At 41.5% G+C, this 17925-nt stretch overlaps 1 protein-coding gene across 1 annotated transcript in view; it reads left to right on the top strand.

The window, feature by feature from the left end:
- Nucleotides 1–17045, top strand: part of LOC147665210 (spermatogenesis-associated protein 1-like) — a 349586-nt gene extending 332541 nt beyond the window's left edge. Inside the window, exon 12 of the mRNA XM_086949670.1 lies at nt 16322–17045. Within this exon, the coding sequence (XP_086805796.1) occupies nt 16322–16426 (105 nt within the window). The 3' untranslated portion in view covers nt 16427–17045. The remainder of the gene's footprint in view (nt 1–16321) is intronic.
- Nucleotides 17046–17925: the final 880 nt, after the last annotated feature.

The following is a 17925-nucleotide window of genomic DNA, read 5'->3' as shown; positions in this document are numbered from 1 at the left end:
TCTTTACCCCAAAGTTCTTTAGAATGTAATTCCCAATTGCAAGCATACCATGTGGGTAACCAGACTGCCAATCCATTAGCAGTGGACCAGGAGTCAGTAAAAATGTGACACGTACCAGGCAGTTCCAGTTTTAAAACTTGGTAAACAGCATACAATTCAGCAAATTGACTACTTTTTCCTTCACCAGTTGTACTCAGCAATTTTTGTGTGACAGGATTATAGGACACTGTCTTCCAATGCCTCTTCTCTCTTATGTACCTCGCTGAACCATCCGTAAACCACACATGGTTTCTGTCCTCCGCGGACAAATCATTAAATGGCTTACCCCACTTAACAGGGGATTCCTGTACTATAGGTACGGAGCAATCACTCTTGGTCTCTTTCGATGGCGCCAGCGCCACTTGCTCATGTAACGTCGCAACACCTTTCGGTCCCACACGTGCTCTGTCTTGTATGTACCATTTCCACTTAATCACACTCGCCTCTTGAGCATGTCCAATTCGATGAGTTTTCGGCGAACTCAGAACCCATTGCATAATAGAAATTTCAGGTCTCAAAATCACATCATGTCCCAAAGTCAATTGCTCGGTATCCACCAGAGCCCAATAACATGCAAGTAACTGTTTTTCAAAGGGTGTGTAACACTCACCAGCGTCGGGTAACTTTTTAGTCCAGAAACCTTGCGGTACTTTATTTCTGCCTTGTTTTTGCCACAAACTCCAATTCGCGTAAGGACCTTGCACAGACACATTCAGATCCACATCACCATCACGTACAGGCCACAGATCCAAAGCATACTGGATCGCTTCTTTCGCCAAATCAAACGCATCTTGCTGCGGTTTATTCCATTCAAACGCATTCTTTTTACGAGTGACTCTGTACAGAGGGGCTAATATCTGACTCAAATGTGGAATATGTTGATGCCAAAAACCAAATAAACCAATGAATCTCTGGGCTTCTTTTCTGTTCCGGGGAACTGCAAAATCGATAATTTTCTGTTTTACTTGTGGAATTACTTCTCTGTTTCCTTTATGCCAATTAATGCCCAAAAATTTTACACTTTGTGCCGGACCTTGTAATTTGTCCGGATTAATCTCCCAACCTTTATCTCGCAAATGATTGATAACCTGGTCTAACTGAGTCTGAACTTGATCCTGTGTTTCACCTTGAATCAAAATGTCATCAATATTATGACACATCTGTATCTGTGGATTTATGGGTATTTCAGCTAAATGTTCCACCACCAGCCGGTGACAGATTGTAGGACTGTGTACATAGCCTTGGGGAAGACTTCTGAATGTAATTTGACGTCCATTCCATGTAAAACTGAACTGTTCCTGACACTCAGGGGCAATTGGAATTGAAAAGAAAGCATTGGCAATGTCAATAGAAGCATACCACATTCCTGGGTGTTTTTGAATTCTTTCAATTAAGGTAATAATGTCCGGTACTGCAACAGTCAAAGGGGGTGTATGTTTATTCAATTCGCGGTAATTAACAGTCATGCGCCAAGAATTGTCACTTTTACGTACCGGCCAAACTGGATTATTCCAAGCAGAAGTAACCGGATTTTTTAACTCCTGCATTCACTAGGCCCTGAATAGTAGCACTAATTTCTTCAGGCCCACTTGGAATACGATACTATTTTTGGGAAATAACTTTTGTAGCCTGGGGAATTTTTATAGGAGGCATTCTCAAACGGCCAACTCGTACAGGTCTGGATGATATATAACTTCTATTTCCAAATTGATAACATCCATCATCTAAATATAGAGTCATACCTTTTAAGATATCAATTCCAGTTATGTATTCTAAGAGTGGTACAACCAAAACAGAGTATTCTTTTCGGGGAATTCTACCTATTTTCATTTCAACATTTGTTTGTACTGCAGGGGTTTCCTTTCCACCTAAACCAGTAATTGTGAAAAATTGTCCTTTGAATTTCTTTGGGTTTCCATAAATTAAAGTGGCCTCCGCTCCTGTATCTACCAATGCTCGGGCCCTCCGTATGTTACGATGTCTCCAAAAAATTTCAATATCTACATAGGGTCTATTGTCTTTGTGAGCCCAACTGCGTACTGGAGCTTGACCTATTTCCTAGTCATTTTTATTGCGTTCTGACAACCAAGACTGATCAGGGTAAAGACTCTCAAATTTTTTAGACAATGTAACTTCTTGTTCGTACCCTTTCCCGTCACGAAACGGGTTTTTGTCATCTACATTGTATTGTGAATTACATTCAGTAAACCTGTGTTGTTCCTCTCTTCTCCTTATTTCGGGGGACTGATCCCTTTCATCCCTGTATCTGTTTTCAACACGCTCATCTCTCCCCCTCTCTCTCTTTCCCTCTCTCCCCCGCTCTCTCTCACGGCGAGGGGACACATCTCTCTCATTCCGTCGTCTATCACGCCGATCTGAATCATCACGACGTCTGTCATCCCCACTGTCAGAATATTCACGATCACAGTCATTCTTTCGTACACGTCTAGCACCCTCCTTTCTGTCCAAACCACGTTTGCGAAACATAGCCCACAAACGATTATTAGGTTCACCATCAATCTCTTCTCTCTTCACGCCATCATCCAACAGGGCAAGAAACATATCGCGTCTAGTAAACTGATAATTCCCACCAGTACGACCCTCAGGTCTGGATGGTCTTTCATGTTTAAGCCATTCGCCCAATTCACCAAGCTGCCGTACAGATTCAAGCACTAAAGACAAAGGGTTACCAGTTTGATTGATCAACAATGTCATCATAACTTGTTTATATGCAACAGGGGAAGAACGGATAATGCGGTTCCGCACAGAAGACGTCAACAAACCATCCAATAATCTGTCAGATGTACTCCGAAAAATCGCAGTCTTCATCACCTCCTCTTTCAGTCTTTGTGCCGCATCTCGCAAAGTATACCATAGCTGGTCATTCAGAGGCCAGTCAGATTCAGTAGGGTACTTGTGATTACAGCCATCAGTCGCTAATTGAAGCAAACTAATTTGACCATTGCCATTATAGTTTCGGAAGTGATCCTGTACAGTAGAATCAGAACTCAAAGAACAAAACTTCAACGATCTCCCATATCCAACATGATGCCAGCAGCACCCAATTCAAAGAGGCGCACCATCCACATAAGCAAAGCCTCACCGGGCCGTTGTCGAAATCGTTCCAAAATATCACTAACTTCTTGTTGTGTAAAGTCTTCTAAGTTATCCAAAGGAATACCATTTGGATTACCAGGACCTGCTGTAACTTTCGTCGAAAAAACGGATGCGCCGAAACCTCAGTACGAGGATCACAAGGAACTCGATCAACAGATTTAGAGATATAGTCAAATCGAGAAAGGTCGTCAGATTTATAATACCGACCACGCTCGCCGGAATCATCACATTTGTCAGAAGTATTAATTTTACAGTCACGTCCATTGCGAGAACACTCGCGTCTGTCAGACTCCTCAGCCGAGGAGCCAGAATCATTCGAGTCCCAGATATTACTGTCGCACTCATCAGGGTTCCAGTCCAGTCCGGCTTTCGCCACTACCAGACGCACTTTTCGTTTGCGAATCTCGACCACGACGATTCTTATATTTGTATTTAGAAATACGAACAGCAGCTCTTTCAGCAATAGTTTGATAAGTTTCCAGTTTGTCGGCAAGCAATTTGTTTTGACATCTCAAAAGAGTGTGAGCATTTTGCACTTCAACAAACTTTTCTTCAAGATCAGTACATTGACGTTGCACTTTCAGAAATTTCTCATGTACAATCCTGTACGCATACAATCCAATCCAACTTCTGCGTCCTAATAAAGGAAGCTCCTCACCCTTCACAATCGATGCCTTCTGCAAGCAAGCAATCACATGAGCCGGATCCGCCGCTTCCTAACAAGAACTCCAATTCTCACTCAAACCAGTACAATCAGCCCACATATGAGCCAATGCCTCGTACGGCGTTGATTCCCATCCTGGAATTTCAACGGGCAATTTAAAAGTAGATTTTGACATTGTGCCAAAAACAATAAGATATGTACAACTATAAACAAATAATATACAGAATGTACTCCGCACGCGCCGAGCGCAAACCAACAAGATAAAAACAAAACCGCGCTACCAGGCTTACGTAAGCGGTTCGTGACGCCAGATGTAACGACCGGATTTTCGGACCAGATAGGATCACCTCACCAAGACACCACCAACCCGGCCGAAACGTAACCACCATCTCTCCTCAGGACCTACTTACCTCGGTACCTAGATACCTTCTCTGGGGATGTGGAATTAGCAATATACAAGCTTATACTATTAACAACACCCCTAAATCTATAGGGATTACTAGAAACAATCACTAATGGCTATAGAATTCCAAATTCTACACCACACTCATACCTTATAGTCTCGCGGCAACTCAGGCCCAGACTATGCTACCCTCCTCCTCATAGTGAAGGGGCAGTTCTGATCACTTACCATTACACACCGACCTCAATCAGTGCTCACGCAAGCCGCAATCCTGCGGGTATACACATCGTTTCCTCCCGATGCTCTCACTACTGCCACAATCAGGTGGCGTTAAACACCGTATCCTCCCGGTGCTCGCGCTGCCGCCACAATCGTGTGACGATACACACCATATCCCTCCGGTGCTCTCACTAACGCCGCTACACAACGGCGATCACTGTCCTATTGATACCTTCAACTCCCTCTCTCTCTCTCTGTTGGGAAATTTCTCTATATATCGAATATCTACTGGGTATGTCTCATACACAATATTATCCTTTATGTGGCAGATAGGCAGTTCAATCCTCTCACACAAGAATGGCCAAATTACAACATGCAAAGGTTATTCTCTGATTTAGGCGCTCCTTGCTCCCTTGATCAGTTACCACTTACCCGGACGGGAAACACATCAGTCCACATAACAGCATCTGGCTAGAAGAAAGGTTAGTCTTATCATGAAAAACAACACCTGCACAGTGGTTCACTAAGAACTGGGGTCCTTTTATTACACAATAGCACATTATAATAACGATATAACACTGCAATATAACATATAGCCTGAAAAGCAAAGGAAAGAAATAAGATATGTATGTGCGCGCTAATAAGAAAGGGTCGACGTCACCTTATGAGTACGAAGTCTGGACTCAGTTGTCATCTGGGTTCCCCTCTCGTCTGTGCCTTGGCTCATCTTAGGATCACCCCTGCAATCACGGACACACGTCTGCACCGCTATGCTCTGTCTCCTCTGCTCCCTTCCAAGTCACTGGAACCTCTCTCTTGTTCTCTGTTTCGTCTGATTCACTCTCGTCGTTCTGCACTACTCCGCTCTCCTCTCTGTCACGGACCATCTTCACCTTCCAACTTCGATCTTATAATTCAGTTTCTGCCGCTCTAGTATTCGTCCGCTCCACTAACTTCTTCACTCTGCATGCTCTGATCTCAGTATCAAAGCTCACCAATTGCTCCAATTAAAGTAAATTCAATCTTTCTGAGAGATCATCAGCCTTCGGTCTATTCAGACTTCAAAATGGCGACTGTCTGCTCCAAGTTGATTAACTGCATAATGCTAACGACTAGCTGCCGTCTACTAACTGACTCAATGACTGCTCCTCCTCTCTGTACTTTCGCTAATATAGAACCCTCTTCATGCATGGAAATTTCCAGCCAGTAACCTGCCGCCCACCAAATTCTTGTACCACCCCGTGCCAAGGACACGTTCTCAGCCGGATGGCCTGATGTTGCGTCTTCAACACGAAGAAAAATACAGTCATTCGATAAGGGCCAGCTCAAGCCGGTTCTCTCCAAGCGAACAACACCTTATAACTAAAACATCACATTTGACCTACAAGCATCTCAAGCAGCCGAGGCTGAAAGAAAGATGGAGTCTCTCCCGTTCGAGGCCTACAAGGCCCGAAGTAAGCAGAAAGATGAATAACTCTATCAGAAATATACTAATAACCTTACAAAAGGATGATATAATACCAATACTAAGGAATCTATCCACTAACATAAGCTTATAGGCCCTAAAATAGAGAAAAGAATAGGAAATTATGTCAAGATCAATGGATTCATCTTGCAAATAGGCCAAATCTAAGGCTCTAATCCCTCTATTAGAATGATAGTAGGCTAAAGTCACCATTACTCAGAAATAGAACAAAAAACCCGGTCAGAACACTATGTCAGCCGCAGTGGCTCCGCATTTGGGAGATTTAGTTTTCTCATCAAAGGCTTGGTTGCCTCTTTTCCCCCGCCCACCTGCTATCTAACCTAGCCAGGTATCAAAAGAGTGAGGCACATTAATGGGGACACAGTAGGGTGACTGGAAGAAGATATAAGATCATGTAATTCAATTGTGGATCTATACATTGGAAATGGTCAAAAACATTACAATCCACATATTGTTTGAAATTTTAGAGACAGGGAGAAAAACAGGGTCAATTAGACCCTAATGGTAAGCCTGCTGGGTCAGAGGAGGCTTCGGTTTCCACTAATGTGAAGGAGGACCACCTGTCAAAATTGAATATCTCCACAAGGCAGGTGGGGATCTCGGTCTCTGCACCAGGGCAGCAGATGCATTGAAGGCACTGTTCTTTTGATAAGTGTCCACTATGTCTGTGGTGCCCTCTATGCAGAAGCTTTTCTTCCAAGAAAAAACAACTTCCAAAGCACAAGTTTGCTCCATAAAACAAAAAAATATATTGACCCAGATGACCATCGAGTTTCCTTCATGTACGTTAGTATCATTGTTTGATTTCTTTTTGCTGGACCACCATGCCTCTTAAGGTGGACCCTGGCAGTGAATCTAATGACAGTCACCTCTCCCTAAAAAGGCTGGGTGACTGTCAACATATATAAAAAAAAGGGAGAGATTAGGGGCGCTTGTAGGTCCAGCATACACTCCCCAGAGTAATCACACTATCAATCTCAGTATTCAGTTACTTGAGGAAAAGTAGAGATAGAGGCCTGGTTGGTATTGCAAATTTTCCCAGGGGTGGAGACAATGTGTCTCCCACTTTGGGAATTAGGACCCTCACACATCCGGCTGGGTGTCATGCTTCATCATAGGGCATGCTTCTTGTCAGACGGGCACCCTATGAGGGTCTCTTTCTTGGAGATCTTTTATTCCCAAGCTGTAAAGTGCAGCGTGGGTAAGGGGCCTTGTAGTGTAGACGTGAGTGGGAAATGTGAGTGAATTGTGAGAGAACTATGATTCTTTTGAACCGTGTGCTTGAGGTAGAGAATCTCGATACCGCTACAATTCTTTGTTTGTCTGTTTTCACCATTGAGATTAGTAGTTCTTCTCTAGTTTTCATTTTTATGCGTTCCTCAGCCTTCTCTATTGTCTTATGTGGATATCCTCTATCTTTGAATCGTTCCCCCACTTCCTTTATCCTTAATTCTGCTTTTCGAGGATCCGAGGTGATGCGTTTCACTCTGGCCATTTGGGAAAATGGAAGGTGATCTTTCAGTGATATTTGATGAAAACTTGAATGATGTAACATATTGTTTCGGTCTGTGGGTTTCCGGTATATGTCTGTTGTAAAACCATCTGGTCCTTGTGTCACTTCCACATCCAAGAAGGTGACTTTCTGTTTGGAGATTTCCCACGTCAATTGAATACGATCGTCTTGTGTGTTCAATATGGTTAGTGCCCCTTGTAATTGTTGCTCTGTGCCTTTCCATACGATGAAAATGTCATCTATAAATCTTACCAGCATTTTGATGTTCTGTTGCCAAGTTTCGCATGAAAAAATGTACCGTTCATCATATTCTCCCATAAAGATATTGGCATATGCCGGTGTTGGGGCAGTTCTTGTCATGGCACGGTGGCCAGTGTGTGATGGGCCGCAAGGTCAAGAGGGTTACAATGGCAGAGGAAGATTTGGCTCTACTGGCCTGTGCTGAGGCTTTAATGGGGTACCCATGGTACTTCCCCAGCCCTAAAAGAGTGGGGAGGGCACACCTTTTGCAGAGTAGAAGGTATATGGAGGGGCTCTCACTTTAACAAACTCTAAATGATGCCCTAAGTGATATGCCCAGAATCAGATGATTTTCATTCATGTTTGAAAGCAAGGATGAGAAACCACTTCCACAAGCTCCAATGTCAGCAGCTTAGGCACTACACTGCATCTTCTCCCCTTGTGGAAGACTTTATTTATATATGCCTGTACTTTACATTAACTTTTAAGTTTGATCCAGTTATTCCGTATTGCTAAAAAGGCAACAGGACATAAACATAAAGGAACAGGCCATGAACATAAAGGAACTTTACATCTGCTTGATTAGACCTGCCTTTTTTCTGGACATTAATGTCTCATATGGCTGAGGCCTGCTGAAAGTGAGCAAGTGAGAAGAGTTTTTTAGGAGGGTTAAGTAGCACAGATATAATGTCTCATCAAATGAGCGAGAGAAGTAATGAGTGAAAGGAGTGTGGCGTCTATCTGTATTGGATATTTCAGAGAATATGAATGTGTCATAATGTAGAAGGAAGCACATAACTACATTTCTTGCATGTATTACAACAACTAGATGCTCCAAGCTTCAACTCAATCAATCAATCAGAGAATTTGTAAAGCGCACTACTTACCCGTGAGGGTCTCAAGGCGCTTTAGGTGCTGCTACTGCTCAAATAGCCATGTCTTAAGTAGCCTCCTGAAGGTTAGTAGAAGGTTCAAATTGAAATGATTTCTTTCCAGACTGAAGGGTTGGCAATGTTTGGTACTCTGAGGAGGACGCACAATCTTCACGTCATGTGGTTGATTCCTTAAGTGCCCCCCAACACTGCCCCGCCCTATTTGTCTTATTTTCACAAACACCAAGTGTCAATTTTCAGAATGTACCTTCACCTATTTAAAGGCAGAAACAACACTGCTTAGTGACTAAAAAATAAATCTTTGCAAAATCGTTGCATTAAATGACCGATACCTTTACTGAAAGAGTGTATAACACTTCATTTACTAACATTTTAAATGTGCCGCAAATGCCAGGTGTGCAGTTCCAGATGCAGCACATAGATCGGACAGGCAGATCAGTTTTGTATGACAGCAAGTTGAAAATTGACAACAGTAAACAATACAAGTATCATAGCAGCAGTCGGTTTAAAGAAGAGGAGAGCATGGATAAATAGGAAAACCTATCAGATTCGTGATCTGTGTAAAAGAGGGGAGTACGTGGGCAGAGGAGGTAAGTGGGGAATTCAGATAGAGAATTAAAGCGGCATTTGGATATGCAGAGTAGAGAGGTGAATACAAGAGAATCTTTAAAAAAAAATGTATTACATTTTTGCAAACAAAAGAAAAACAAACCATAACAAGATCGGTTACAGTCATGCAGTGTCATACATTAGCAATCCATACATCAGACTGTACATCTTTATAGCCACGGCGGGGCTTTTGAGAGATTGACATTAAAAAGCCCACATAATTTTATTGTAATTCCGCAGGGCTTCTCTTTCCCTTAGATGCAAGGGGCCCTTTACCTGTCATTGAGCCTGAGAGGAACATTCCTCTGGGATCCAATTAATCATCTCCCACTACAACATCAAAGCCATAATATTTTCTCCACACCCTGTGGAATTTCTTTGGGCACCCCCTCGCCTTATAAGTGACCCTTTCGACTGAAATATACATGTCCATCCCCGCTTTCCATTCTCGGAGGAGTACAAGATCTTGATCTACCAAAAGACATTTTGTAGTGGGAAGTTGGAGCTAACGCATGGTCATGCAATAGAGATCTCATGGATACAAGAGTGTAAGAAATGATGCAGGATATCTAGTTAGAGTTATTCGGCTTTCTAAAGAAGACAATGTGTAATTATGGTCTTGTGACTGGCAGCTGTTTCAGGGAGTTTTTGAATAATGTGAAGACATAGAGCGACCTGATTTATATGAGAAGGTCGTTTCATTGTTTTCCTGGAGCCATTTTCAGGATTTTCCTTCCCAAGTCATGTTAGTCTTCATTCTGGGATGATCAGTTTGCCTTCTGATGAGGAACGTAGCACTGTTGCTGTTTCCTGGTACTTGACATCCTAGCATAATATATCATGTAATGAGCCGCACACCATGCAATGCTGAGTATATGAGTAACAGTGCAATAAAGTGATTCTGATTTAATTGCTAAAAGGCTTTGGGTTGTGCATTCAAACAGACACCGCAAGCTATGAGCTGATAGGCTCTCTACTGTAGGAGTCCCTTTCTTAGGTCAGCCAACTGCAAGCCATAAGTCTAATAAATTGTCTTAATTGAGTAATATAAAAAGATCTGTCTATATAAGTTATTAAAACTCTATCAGTACATTTTAGACTGTATAGGGTAGAGACACCACAGTGTTGATGCAAGCTCTTACTGAGCTCCCACATTGCCTAAACAGAAGATTTTGCAGAGTTCACACAACAAGCCCATTGTCTGACCTTTGGGAGCCTCGGTTGAGTAACCAGTAATTCTACCCAGAAAATATGTGGGTCGTTTGAGCCACAAACTCTCAACATACGGGTAAGATGTAAATAGGATGAAGGTGCAAACTAAATTTAGGGTCTCTTAAAATTATCATTAATGATGTTTGTGTCCTCAAAACCAACCTTAAGTTGTCGAAAATTACTTTCTCCATGGAAAATGGACTGTCTGAATAACTTTAAAAAAAATTTGTCTCGGGGTCCCCATTCCCCTAAGGCAAGATGTGCCTCTACATCTATTACAGATGTTCTTCTGACTCCATTGATCTAGAAGGCTGAGAAATTATCAGCAACCTCGTTAGATTCATGACCTTTTTAGTCTTCAAGAACTTCAATATTTTTAGAGGCAAATTTCCCTAGATCACAAGCAGTTGTCACCAACACGTTTGGTCCAAATTAATTGTGGAACCGGTCATGAAACTGTCCCTCCCAATTCTTGGAAGCCTTTCTTAAAGAACAAACAGTACGATAAGTGTAGAAACACATATTATTCCACTGGCAGGCATGCAAAGTTTATTTTAGCTTTTTTCTTTAAATGCCTATGGGCCAAGCATGGATTTTTAAAACGAGAACAGGCATGCCACTGGCTGGCAGTTCTAAATCAATCCTGAAATTCTTCTCTATTCTCTCATTTCACGAAAGTATGATGTAGTCCCTGTTTTGGGAGAGTACTTAGTGATAAAATATCACAGAATTGTCTGCATTTGAATCCTACATGACTGAGAATAGCCTTATTACTATTGTGCCCTAACATCTCTTCCAAATCGGCCACTTTAGACGAGTCTATTTTAAAAGCATTTCTGTACCTTTTACTAACACTCCGTTAGAATGTCCAAAAAAGCTGAGACATAAATGGGTCTGGAGCAGCCTGATTACTAAAAGAAAAGGTAGGGGGGGCCTTCAAGGGATTTGATTTAGAGTAAAAGTTTGTGGTTAAGTTGACTCTGAGGTTAAAATTAAATAACCCAATGTATGAATCGTGTAATTAAATACATTCAATAAATTCATAAAACACATAAAAACATATAAACATATAAACAACAGAACACAAAGGTGTATCAAAAAAGAACTTTATCCAAAATTCATTAAGTCAGCAAAAAATTAAAGAAGCAGGTAAGGAAATGCTGGTATGAAGAGCTTGATAGCAAATAATCAATAATGCAGCAAAACCAAGAAAAAACATCTATCTCAACCAAGGAAGTGAATAAAACACTGTGGAGATAAGATGAAAGTCGACGTTTCGGTCTCTCTACAACAGAATTATCGAGACCATCTTCAGGACTGTTGTCATTCAAACACTGCTATATAATGTGCTGAGATCAAAATATGGAACCACACGGTTGGTCTTGCGGCAAAAGTCACGCTTGGGAAGCCTGGAAAGGAGTCCTATGTGAGAGAGCGCAGTTATCCCACAGAAGGAGGTGTCTCAAATGCCTAGCTTAGTTAGTCTGGAAATGAATGGCTCAAACCTTGATGGAGCTTATACAATCTCTTAATAACGTGGCTTGGTAGAATAAGGACCGTAGGTTAACACACGGTATTTAGGTCAATAAATGCGAAATCTTAGGGGTTGGAACTGTGGTCCAAACGAGGGTAGATAGCGCACTTGTCAGCTTCACTTCAATTTTAACTTTAAACAAGAAAAGTCGGGTCGAAATCAATCAGACTGCATACACGGTGAGGGAAAAACCGAGTAGCGTGAATGCAGTTATCCTCGCTATTTGAGGATTTGTTTGGAACGCGAGATAGGACTAAGCGCGCGCGTCATAGAGAGTCCGAAAAAATGGGCGCCGCATTCGGACTCTCTATGACGCGCGCGCTTAGTCCTATCTCGCGTTCCAAACAAATCCTCAAATAGCGAGGATAACTGCATTCACGCTACTCGGTTTTTCCCTCACCGTGTATGCAGTCTGATTGATTTCGACCCGACTTTTCTTGTTTAAAGTTAAAATTGAAGTGAAGCTGACAAGTGCGCTATCTACCCTCGTTTGGACCACAGTTCCAACCCCTAAGATTTCGCATTTATTGACCTAAATACCGTGTGTTAACCTACGGTCCTTATTCTACCAAGCCACGTTATTAAGAGATTGTATAAGCTCCATCAAGGTTTGAGCCATTCATTTCCAGACTAACTAAGCTAGGCATTTGAGACACCTCCTTCTGTGGGATAACTGCGCTCTCTCACATAGGACTCCTTTCCAGGCTTCCCAAGCGTGACTTTTGCCGCAAGACCAACCGTGTGGTTCCATATTTTGATCTCAGCACATTATATAGCAGTGTTTGAATGACAACAGTCCTGAAGATGGTCTCGATAATTCTGTTGTAGAGAGACCGAAACGTCGACTTTCATCTTATCTCCACAGTGTTTTATTCACTTCCTTGGTTGAGATAGATGTTTTTTCTTGGTTTTGCTGCATTATTGATTATTTGCTATCAAGCTCTTCATACCAGCATTTCCTTACCTGCTTCTTTAATTTTTTGCTGACTTAATGAATTTTGGATAAAGTTCTTTTTTGATACACCTTTGTGTTCTGTTGTTTATATGTTTATATGTTTTTATGTGTTTTATGAATTTATTGAATGTATTTAATTACACGATTCATACATTGGGTTATTTAATTTTAACCTCAGAGTCAACTTAACCACAAACTTTTACTCTAAATCAAATCCCTTGAAGGCCCCCCCTACCTTTTCATTTAATTACCCAAGCCCTCAAGGGTATATTTGGGTTCTCACTCTTTGTGAAACATGATTACTAAAAGAGCAAGGTGAATATAGAGCTATTTAGTAAGGCTGGATCAATCACTTACTCATGCCTGGCTCTTGTGTGTAGGTTATGAAGCTCTGGTGTTTTAGATTTTAGGCTCAGTAATTGAGCAATGAGACCTTTTCCAGTGATATGAATAATTACCTTATTAATTCACTTTACCCGTCTACTTCTCATAAGTACTAAACGGGTAGCTTTAAAGTTTATCTTTTTTAGATACATTACCTGCAGGATATACATGGATAAGATCTGCTGCTGCGATTCCTGAGGTTTATATTAAGGTTAGAACTGAGGGGAGTTCGCGGAGCTCCGCGTAGTGACCCAAAAAATCTGCTGCGCTGGGTTCCGCAAACAGTGTAATGTTTTAGGTTGCGCTGCTTGCGATGATTTTTATCGACAGGTTTTTGTTTCACGCTAGAAATTCAGAGAGAACGACACCATCTGCAGCACCAGAGGGCGCAGCTTTTTTCTGCTGCTCGAGTATATTTTATACTCAAGCGGCAGCTTCCTCAACCCGAACGGATGGTTTCTCAACAAGAGCTGTCGTGACCATCCCCAACTCCGAGTTGAGAAATCTCACTGGGAGGTGGTTTAGCATTGGATTTTCCTCACTCGTGCTCGCCAACTTAATGTTCGCGAGCGCGAAATCTCAGCAAACTCCATGAACGGAGCGAACTTTCCCGCCCAGGCTTAATTAAGGTTCAATTTATATTCATACTTCCAAGCCAATAAGGCTAAGTAAAGCTTTCTAAGTTGCAGGGCATGCCATTTTGAATTGTGGGGAAAAGTATTGTGTCACAGTTCTATAATTGACCCAAACTAAATAGGCAGGATGAAATGTATGGTTACTGTTATGAATATTTTAGCATTTACCAATATCAGACTGATGCTCTGTCAGGCATTAGGCAGTTCTACTGTGGCATTGATTTGACCGTCAGACAAACTGCATGCAATTTCAGCAGAGTAGCTGTGGCTGTGGTCCATATACCCCAGACCACAACAAAAGTAAAACAAAATTGGAAAAATAAAAATGTAAGAAAAATATGGAAAACACATTGTGCAGTTGAAATTTAATTTAGCAGCATAATTGTGATGCTATAACTCTCTTTCTTCATTGATGCATGTTAAGAAATTGGATTATTTGATGAAAGGGTTGCGTAACCACTTTAAAGAATATTCACAATCCTTATCACTGGGAAACACTACCATCACTAATTAAACCTGTGCTTGGTCCTCTGGTAGCCTGGCACAAAGCAGTCAGGCTTAACTTAGAGGCAATATCTAAATTACTTCAGCAGCGCTCAAACAGTAATAGCATGGAAAGATAACACAAGCACAATCCCAAACCAATTTAGAAAAATAAAATAGAGAATATTTTAGTAAATAAAATGACACAAAAAACTACAAAAATCCAATAGGAAGAACTTGAGTTAATGAATTTTTAAAGTTTAAGGCTCCAGTTAGTGCCAAAAAGTGGTAAGCGCCAACCACGTTAATCCGACTTAGTCTCTGGAATGGAAGTAAAAAATCCTCAGGGGGGGGAGGCAACAGGGTAAGTGCCAAAGAGGGTTCCATGTTGTTGGATAGCTGCTGGACAAGGCCATGGTGGACTTTTGGCGGAATAGGTCAGAACGAAAGAAATTAGCATTTCACTGTTAGAAAAGGTCCCTCACTGGCTAGAAAATCTTCGGGCCTTCGCCTGTTCAAGTTTCTACCTTCAGACATATTCCGCTTTCTGGAGCTTCAGAATAAAGCAGATGTCACACATACCTCTCATCATGGAGCATATATACTCCAACATTGATACTTTTTACTGGATGACAAAATCCTTGTTCTTTGTTATGCAATAACATTTTGAAGAACCACCGATGTCCACGTGTGTTATATGCATGATATTCAGTGTATAAGAATACTTATGCTGTGCAAAGGCCAAAGATACATGTTGAAATACAAATGCTTTTATAACTGTTACATTTTGAGTGCTGAACCATCGCTATTACAGGTCCAGTAGTAGTCTGAAAGAGGTACTGTGGAGGCATCTTTTATGCCCTGTGGCAGTCTGTGGGCGGGGAAAACTCCTGGATATTCCTAACAAAAGGGTTATAGATTGCCAGAAAAATTTCAACTTTTTAAAAGTGTCATTTTCAAAATAGTAATAGAAAATCTGACCTGATCATTAAGTTGGATTTTAAATTATTATTAAAATGCATATTTGAATCATGGTTCTAGCTGCTCCTGAAGTTGTTATAATGTGACCGTGTGTTTCCCTATGGGAGAGCTAGCCTTGCTACAGTGAAAAACGACTTTTGAGGTTTTTCACTGTTAGGACACATAAAACATAATATACATAATTAACACGTCAAACACCCTGCACTCTGCGCTAAGAGAATTTAGGGCCTACCATAAGGGTGACTTATAAGTATTAAAAAGGAAGGTTCAAGCTGGCAAAAGGTTTCTTTTGCAAGGTTGCATGGCAGTTGTAAACTGCCCACCAAGGATGCAATTTCAGACCTGTAGACATGTTTCACGGTGGTCCTTTAGCAGCTGAAACAGTGAGTGATGTAGTCCACTAGTAGCTTTTAATTTACAGGCCCTGGGTACATGTTCTACTTACAAATATATTACATGTGCCAATTAGGTATTTGATCATTTTATCAGGTTTAGAGGGGAGAGCACAAGTACTTTGATGTAAGTGCACAGAGTCCTATGAGTAACAATAACATGTTCAGCTACAGATGGAAAAAATCTGGGGGGAAACCCATGTAAAAGATGGTTATTTCCATTCGTTCGTTTTGGATGTGCATGTTATAAATGGGGGTGTAGTTGCCAATAGTTCAGTATGACAATCGCATGGGTATTTAGACGTTCATGGGGGATTGGAGACCTTCACAGCTGGAAGATAAATACAGACAAACTGTCAAAATAACAAGCATTACAGGTGTGTAAAATGAGCACATAATGTGAACTGTGATTGTATACATGTAATATTTATGATGCTTCTAAAAACACCACTATCAACAATACATGTACGTGCCAGACAAAAAGGACCACGTTGACAAAATGTGTGCTGTTCGGGTTGAAGAGTGGACTCCAGTACTAATATTTGGATGTGTTTATTTACAGATGAGAAGGCAGGCGGCATCAGATTTACGAGCATTACGAGCCGAGCTTGCACAGAAGAAGATCCAATCATCTTTATCATCCAACCCGAGTATCTCCGTAATTTAGAATATTTAATGTATTTGCTTTCAGCAGAAAGCATACCTTGAACATTACTGTAAGACTGGAAGGGTATTGCAGAAACCTCAACATTTAGGACAGATACTTTGAGATTTGCTAAATATGTTAAGGTGGCATGTGTTGACATGATAAAAAAGATTGGGCTTGCCTTTAGTATTACACGAGTTATCTATGTTCCAAGCTGCTATTCCTCGCAAAGCACATGGAAATGTGTACTGTTTGTTGACGACGTTCTTATAGAACAATTACAAAGAGACAATATCACTATCTGAACTAAAAACCGAAATTGGTCCTGACTGATGCTTTTGTACTGAAACTGTAACAGCTGTGGTTTTAATTCCAATCAAAAGATGAGAAATTGCATTGTCAAATTATGGAAGAGGCATTAGTTAAACTTTTTTCTCTCAGAAAATTGAGTACCGTCAAATCCTCAATTCCTCAAAGGAAATGAGACAGTGACACAATATAAAACACCAAATTAAGTATTTAAAAATAGGACATTTATTGAAACCCCTTGAAATTTTATAAAATCTACCTCCATTTGGCACTCTAAGGAAATTATGAATTAATCCCGATGTATGGATTTGATAAACTTGCATGTCACATCAGACCCAGGGTATTTTAAAGTCAAATATTTATTATTATTATTATTATTTGGAATCTTGTATAGCAGGCGGTTACCCTCGGGCATCCCAGCGCTCGTTCAGGACTCAAGGGTGTGGAGCTAAGAAGACAGCATTAAGCGGGAAACAAGTAGGTCTTGAGTAGCTTTCGGAACCGAATAGTACCAGTCTCTATCCGTAGATTCAAAGGCAGCGCATTCCATAACTTGGCTGCGTTCACCGAGAATCTTCTACCACCCGTCTGGGCTCTTTTCACTCTGGCCACTTGTAACAAAAATCTGTGGTCAGAGCGCAGGGCTCTAGCAGCCTTGTAAGGGAGCACCATATTACCCAAGATGGGAGGTCCCTTCCCCCGCAGGATTTTATGAGCCGTACAGAGAGATTTAAATGTTATCCTCTCCCGTACCGGAAGCCAATGCAACGCTTTTAATGCCGGTTTTGCTGACTGTCTCCTTGGAATATTCATCAGCAGCCTTGCTGCTGCGTTCTGCACTTGTTGGAGTTTATTGAGCGTTGCTTCCGGCGCGCCCCAAAAAATTGCATTGCTATAATCCAACCTCGAGACAATCAGCCCCTGGATAAGAAGTTTCCTAGAGGTCGGAGGGAGAAGGGGTAAGATCTTACGGGCTGTTCGGAGCAGAGCAAAACAGACTCCGGCGTTTTTTTTTTGCATGGGTCTTAAAAGACAGGTCTTGTTCCAGCCACATACCCAGGCTTTTGATCTCCTTTTTGGGGCTTGGAGGATCGCCAAGACAACTCGGCCAGCTGCCTGGCGGCAGAGAAAGCCCCGCATGTCCCAGCAACATCATCTCTGTTTTAGAGCTGTTCAGTTTTAATGCTGAATTGCCCATCCATGTATACACC

Source organism: Lissotriton vulgaris, unplaced genomic scaffold (assembly GCF_964263255.1).
Source record: "Lissotriton vulgaris unplaced genomic scaffold, aLisVul1.2 SCAFFOLD_423, whole genome shotgun sequence".
In the NCBI taxonomy this organism is placed as follows: Eukaryota; Metazoa; Chordata; class Amphibia; order Caudata; family Salamandridae; genus Lissotriton; species Lissotriton vulgaris.
This window is presented reverse-complemented; position numbering and strand designations above follow the sequence as displayed.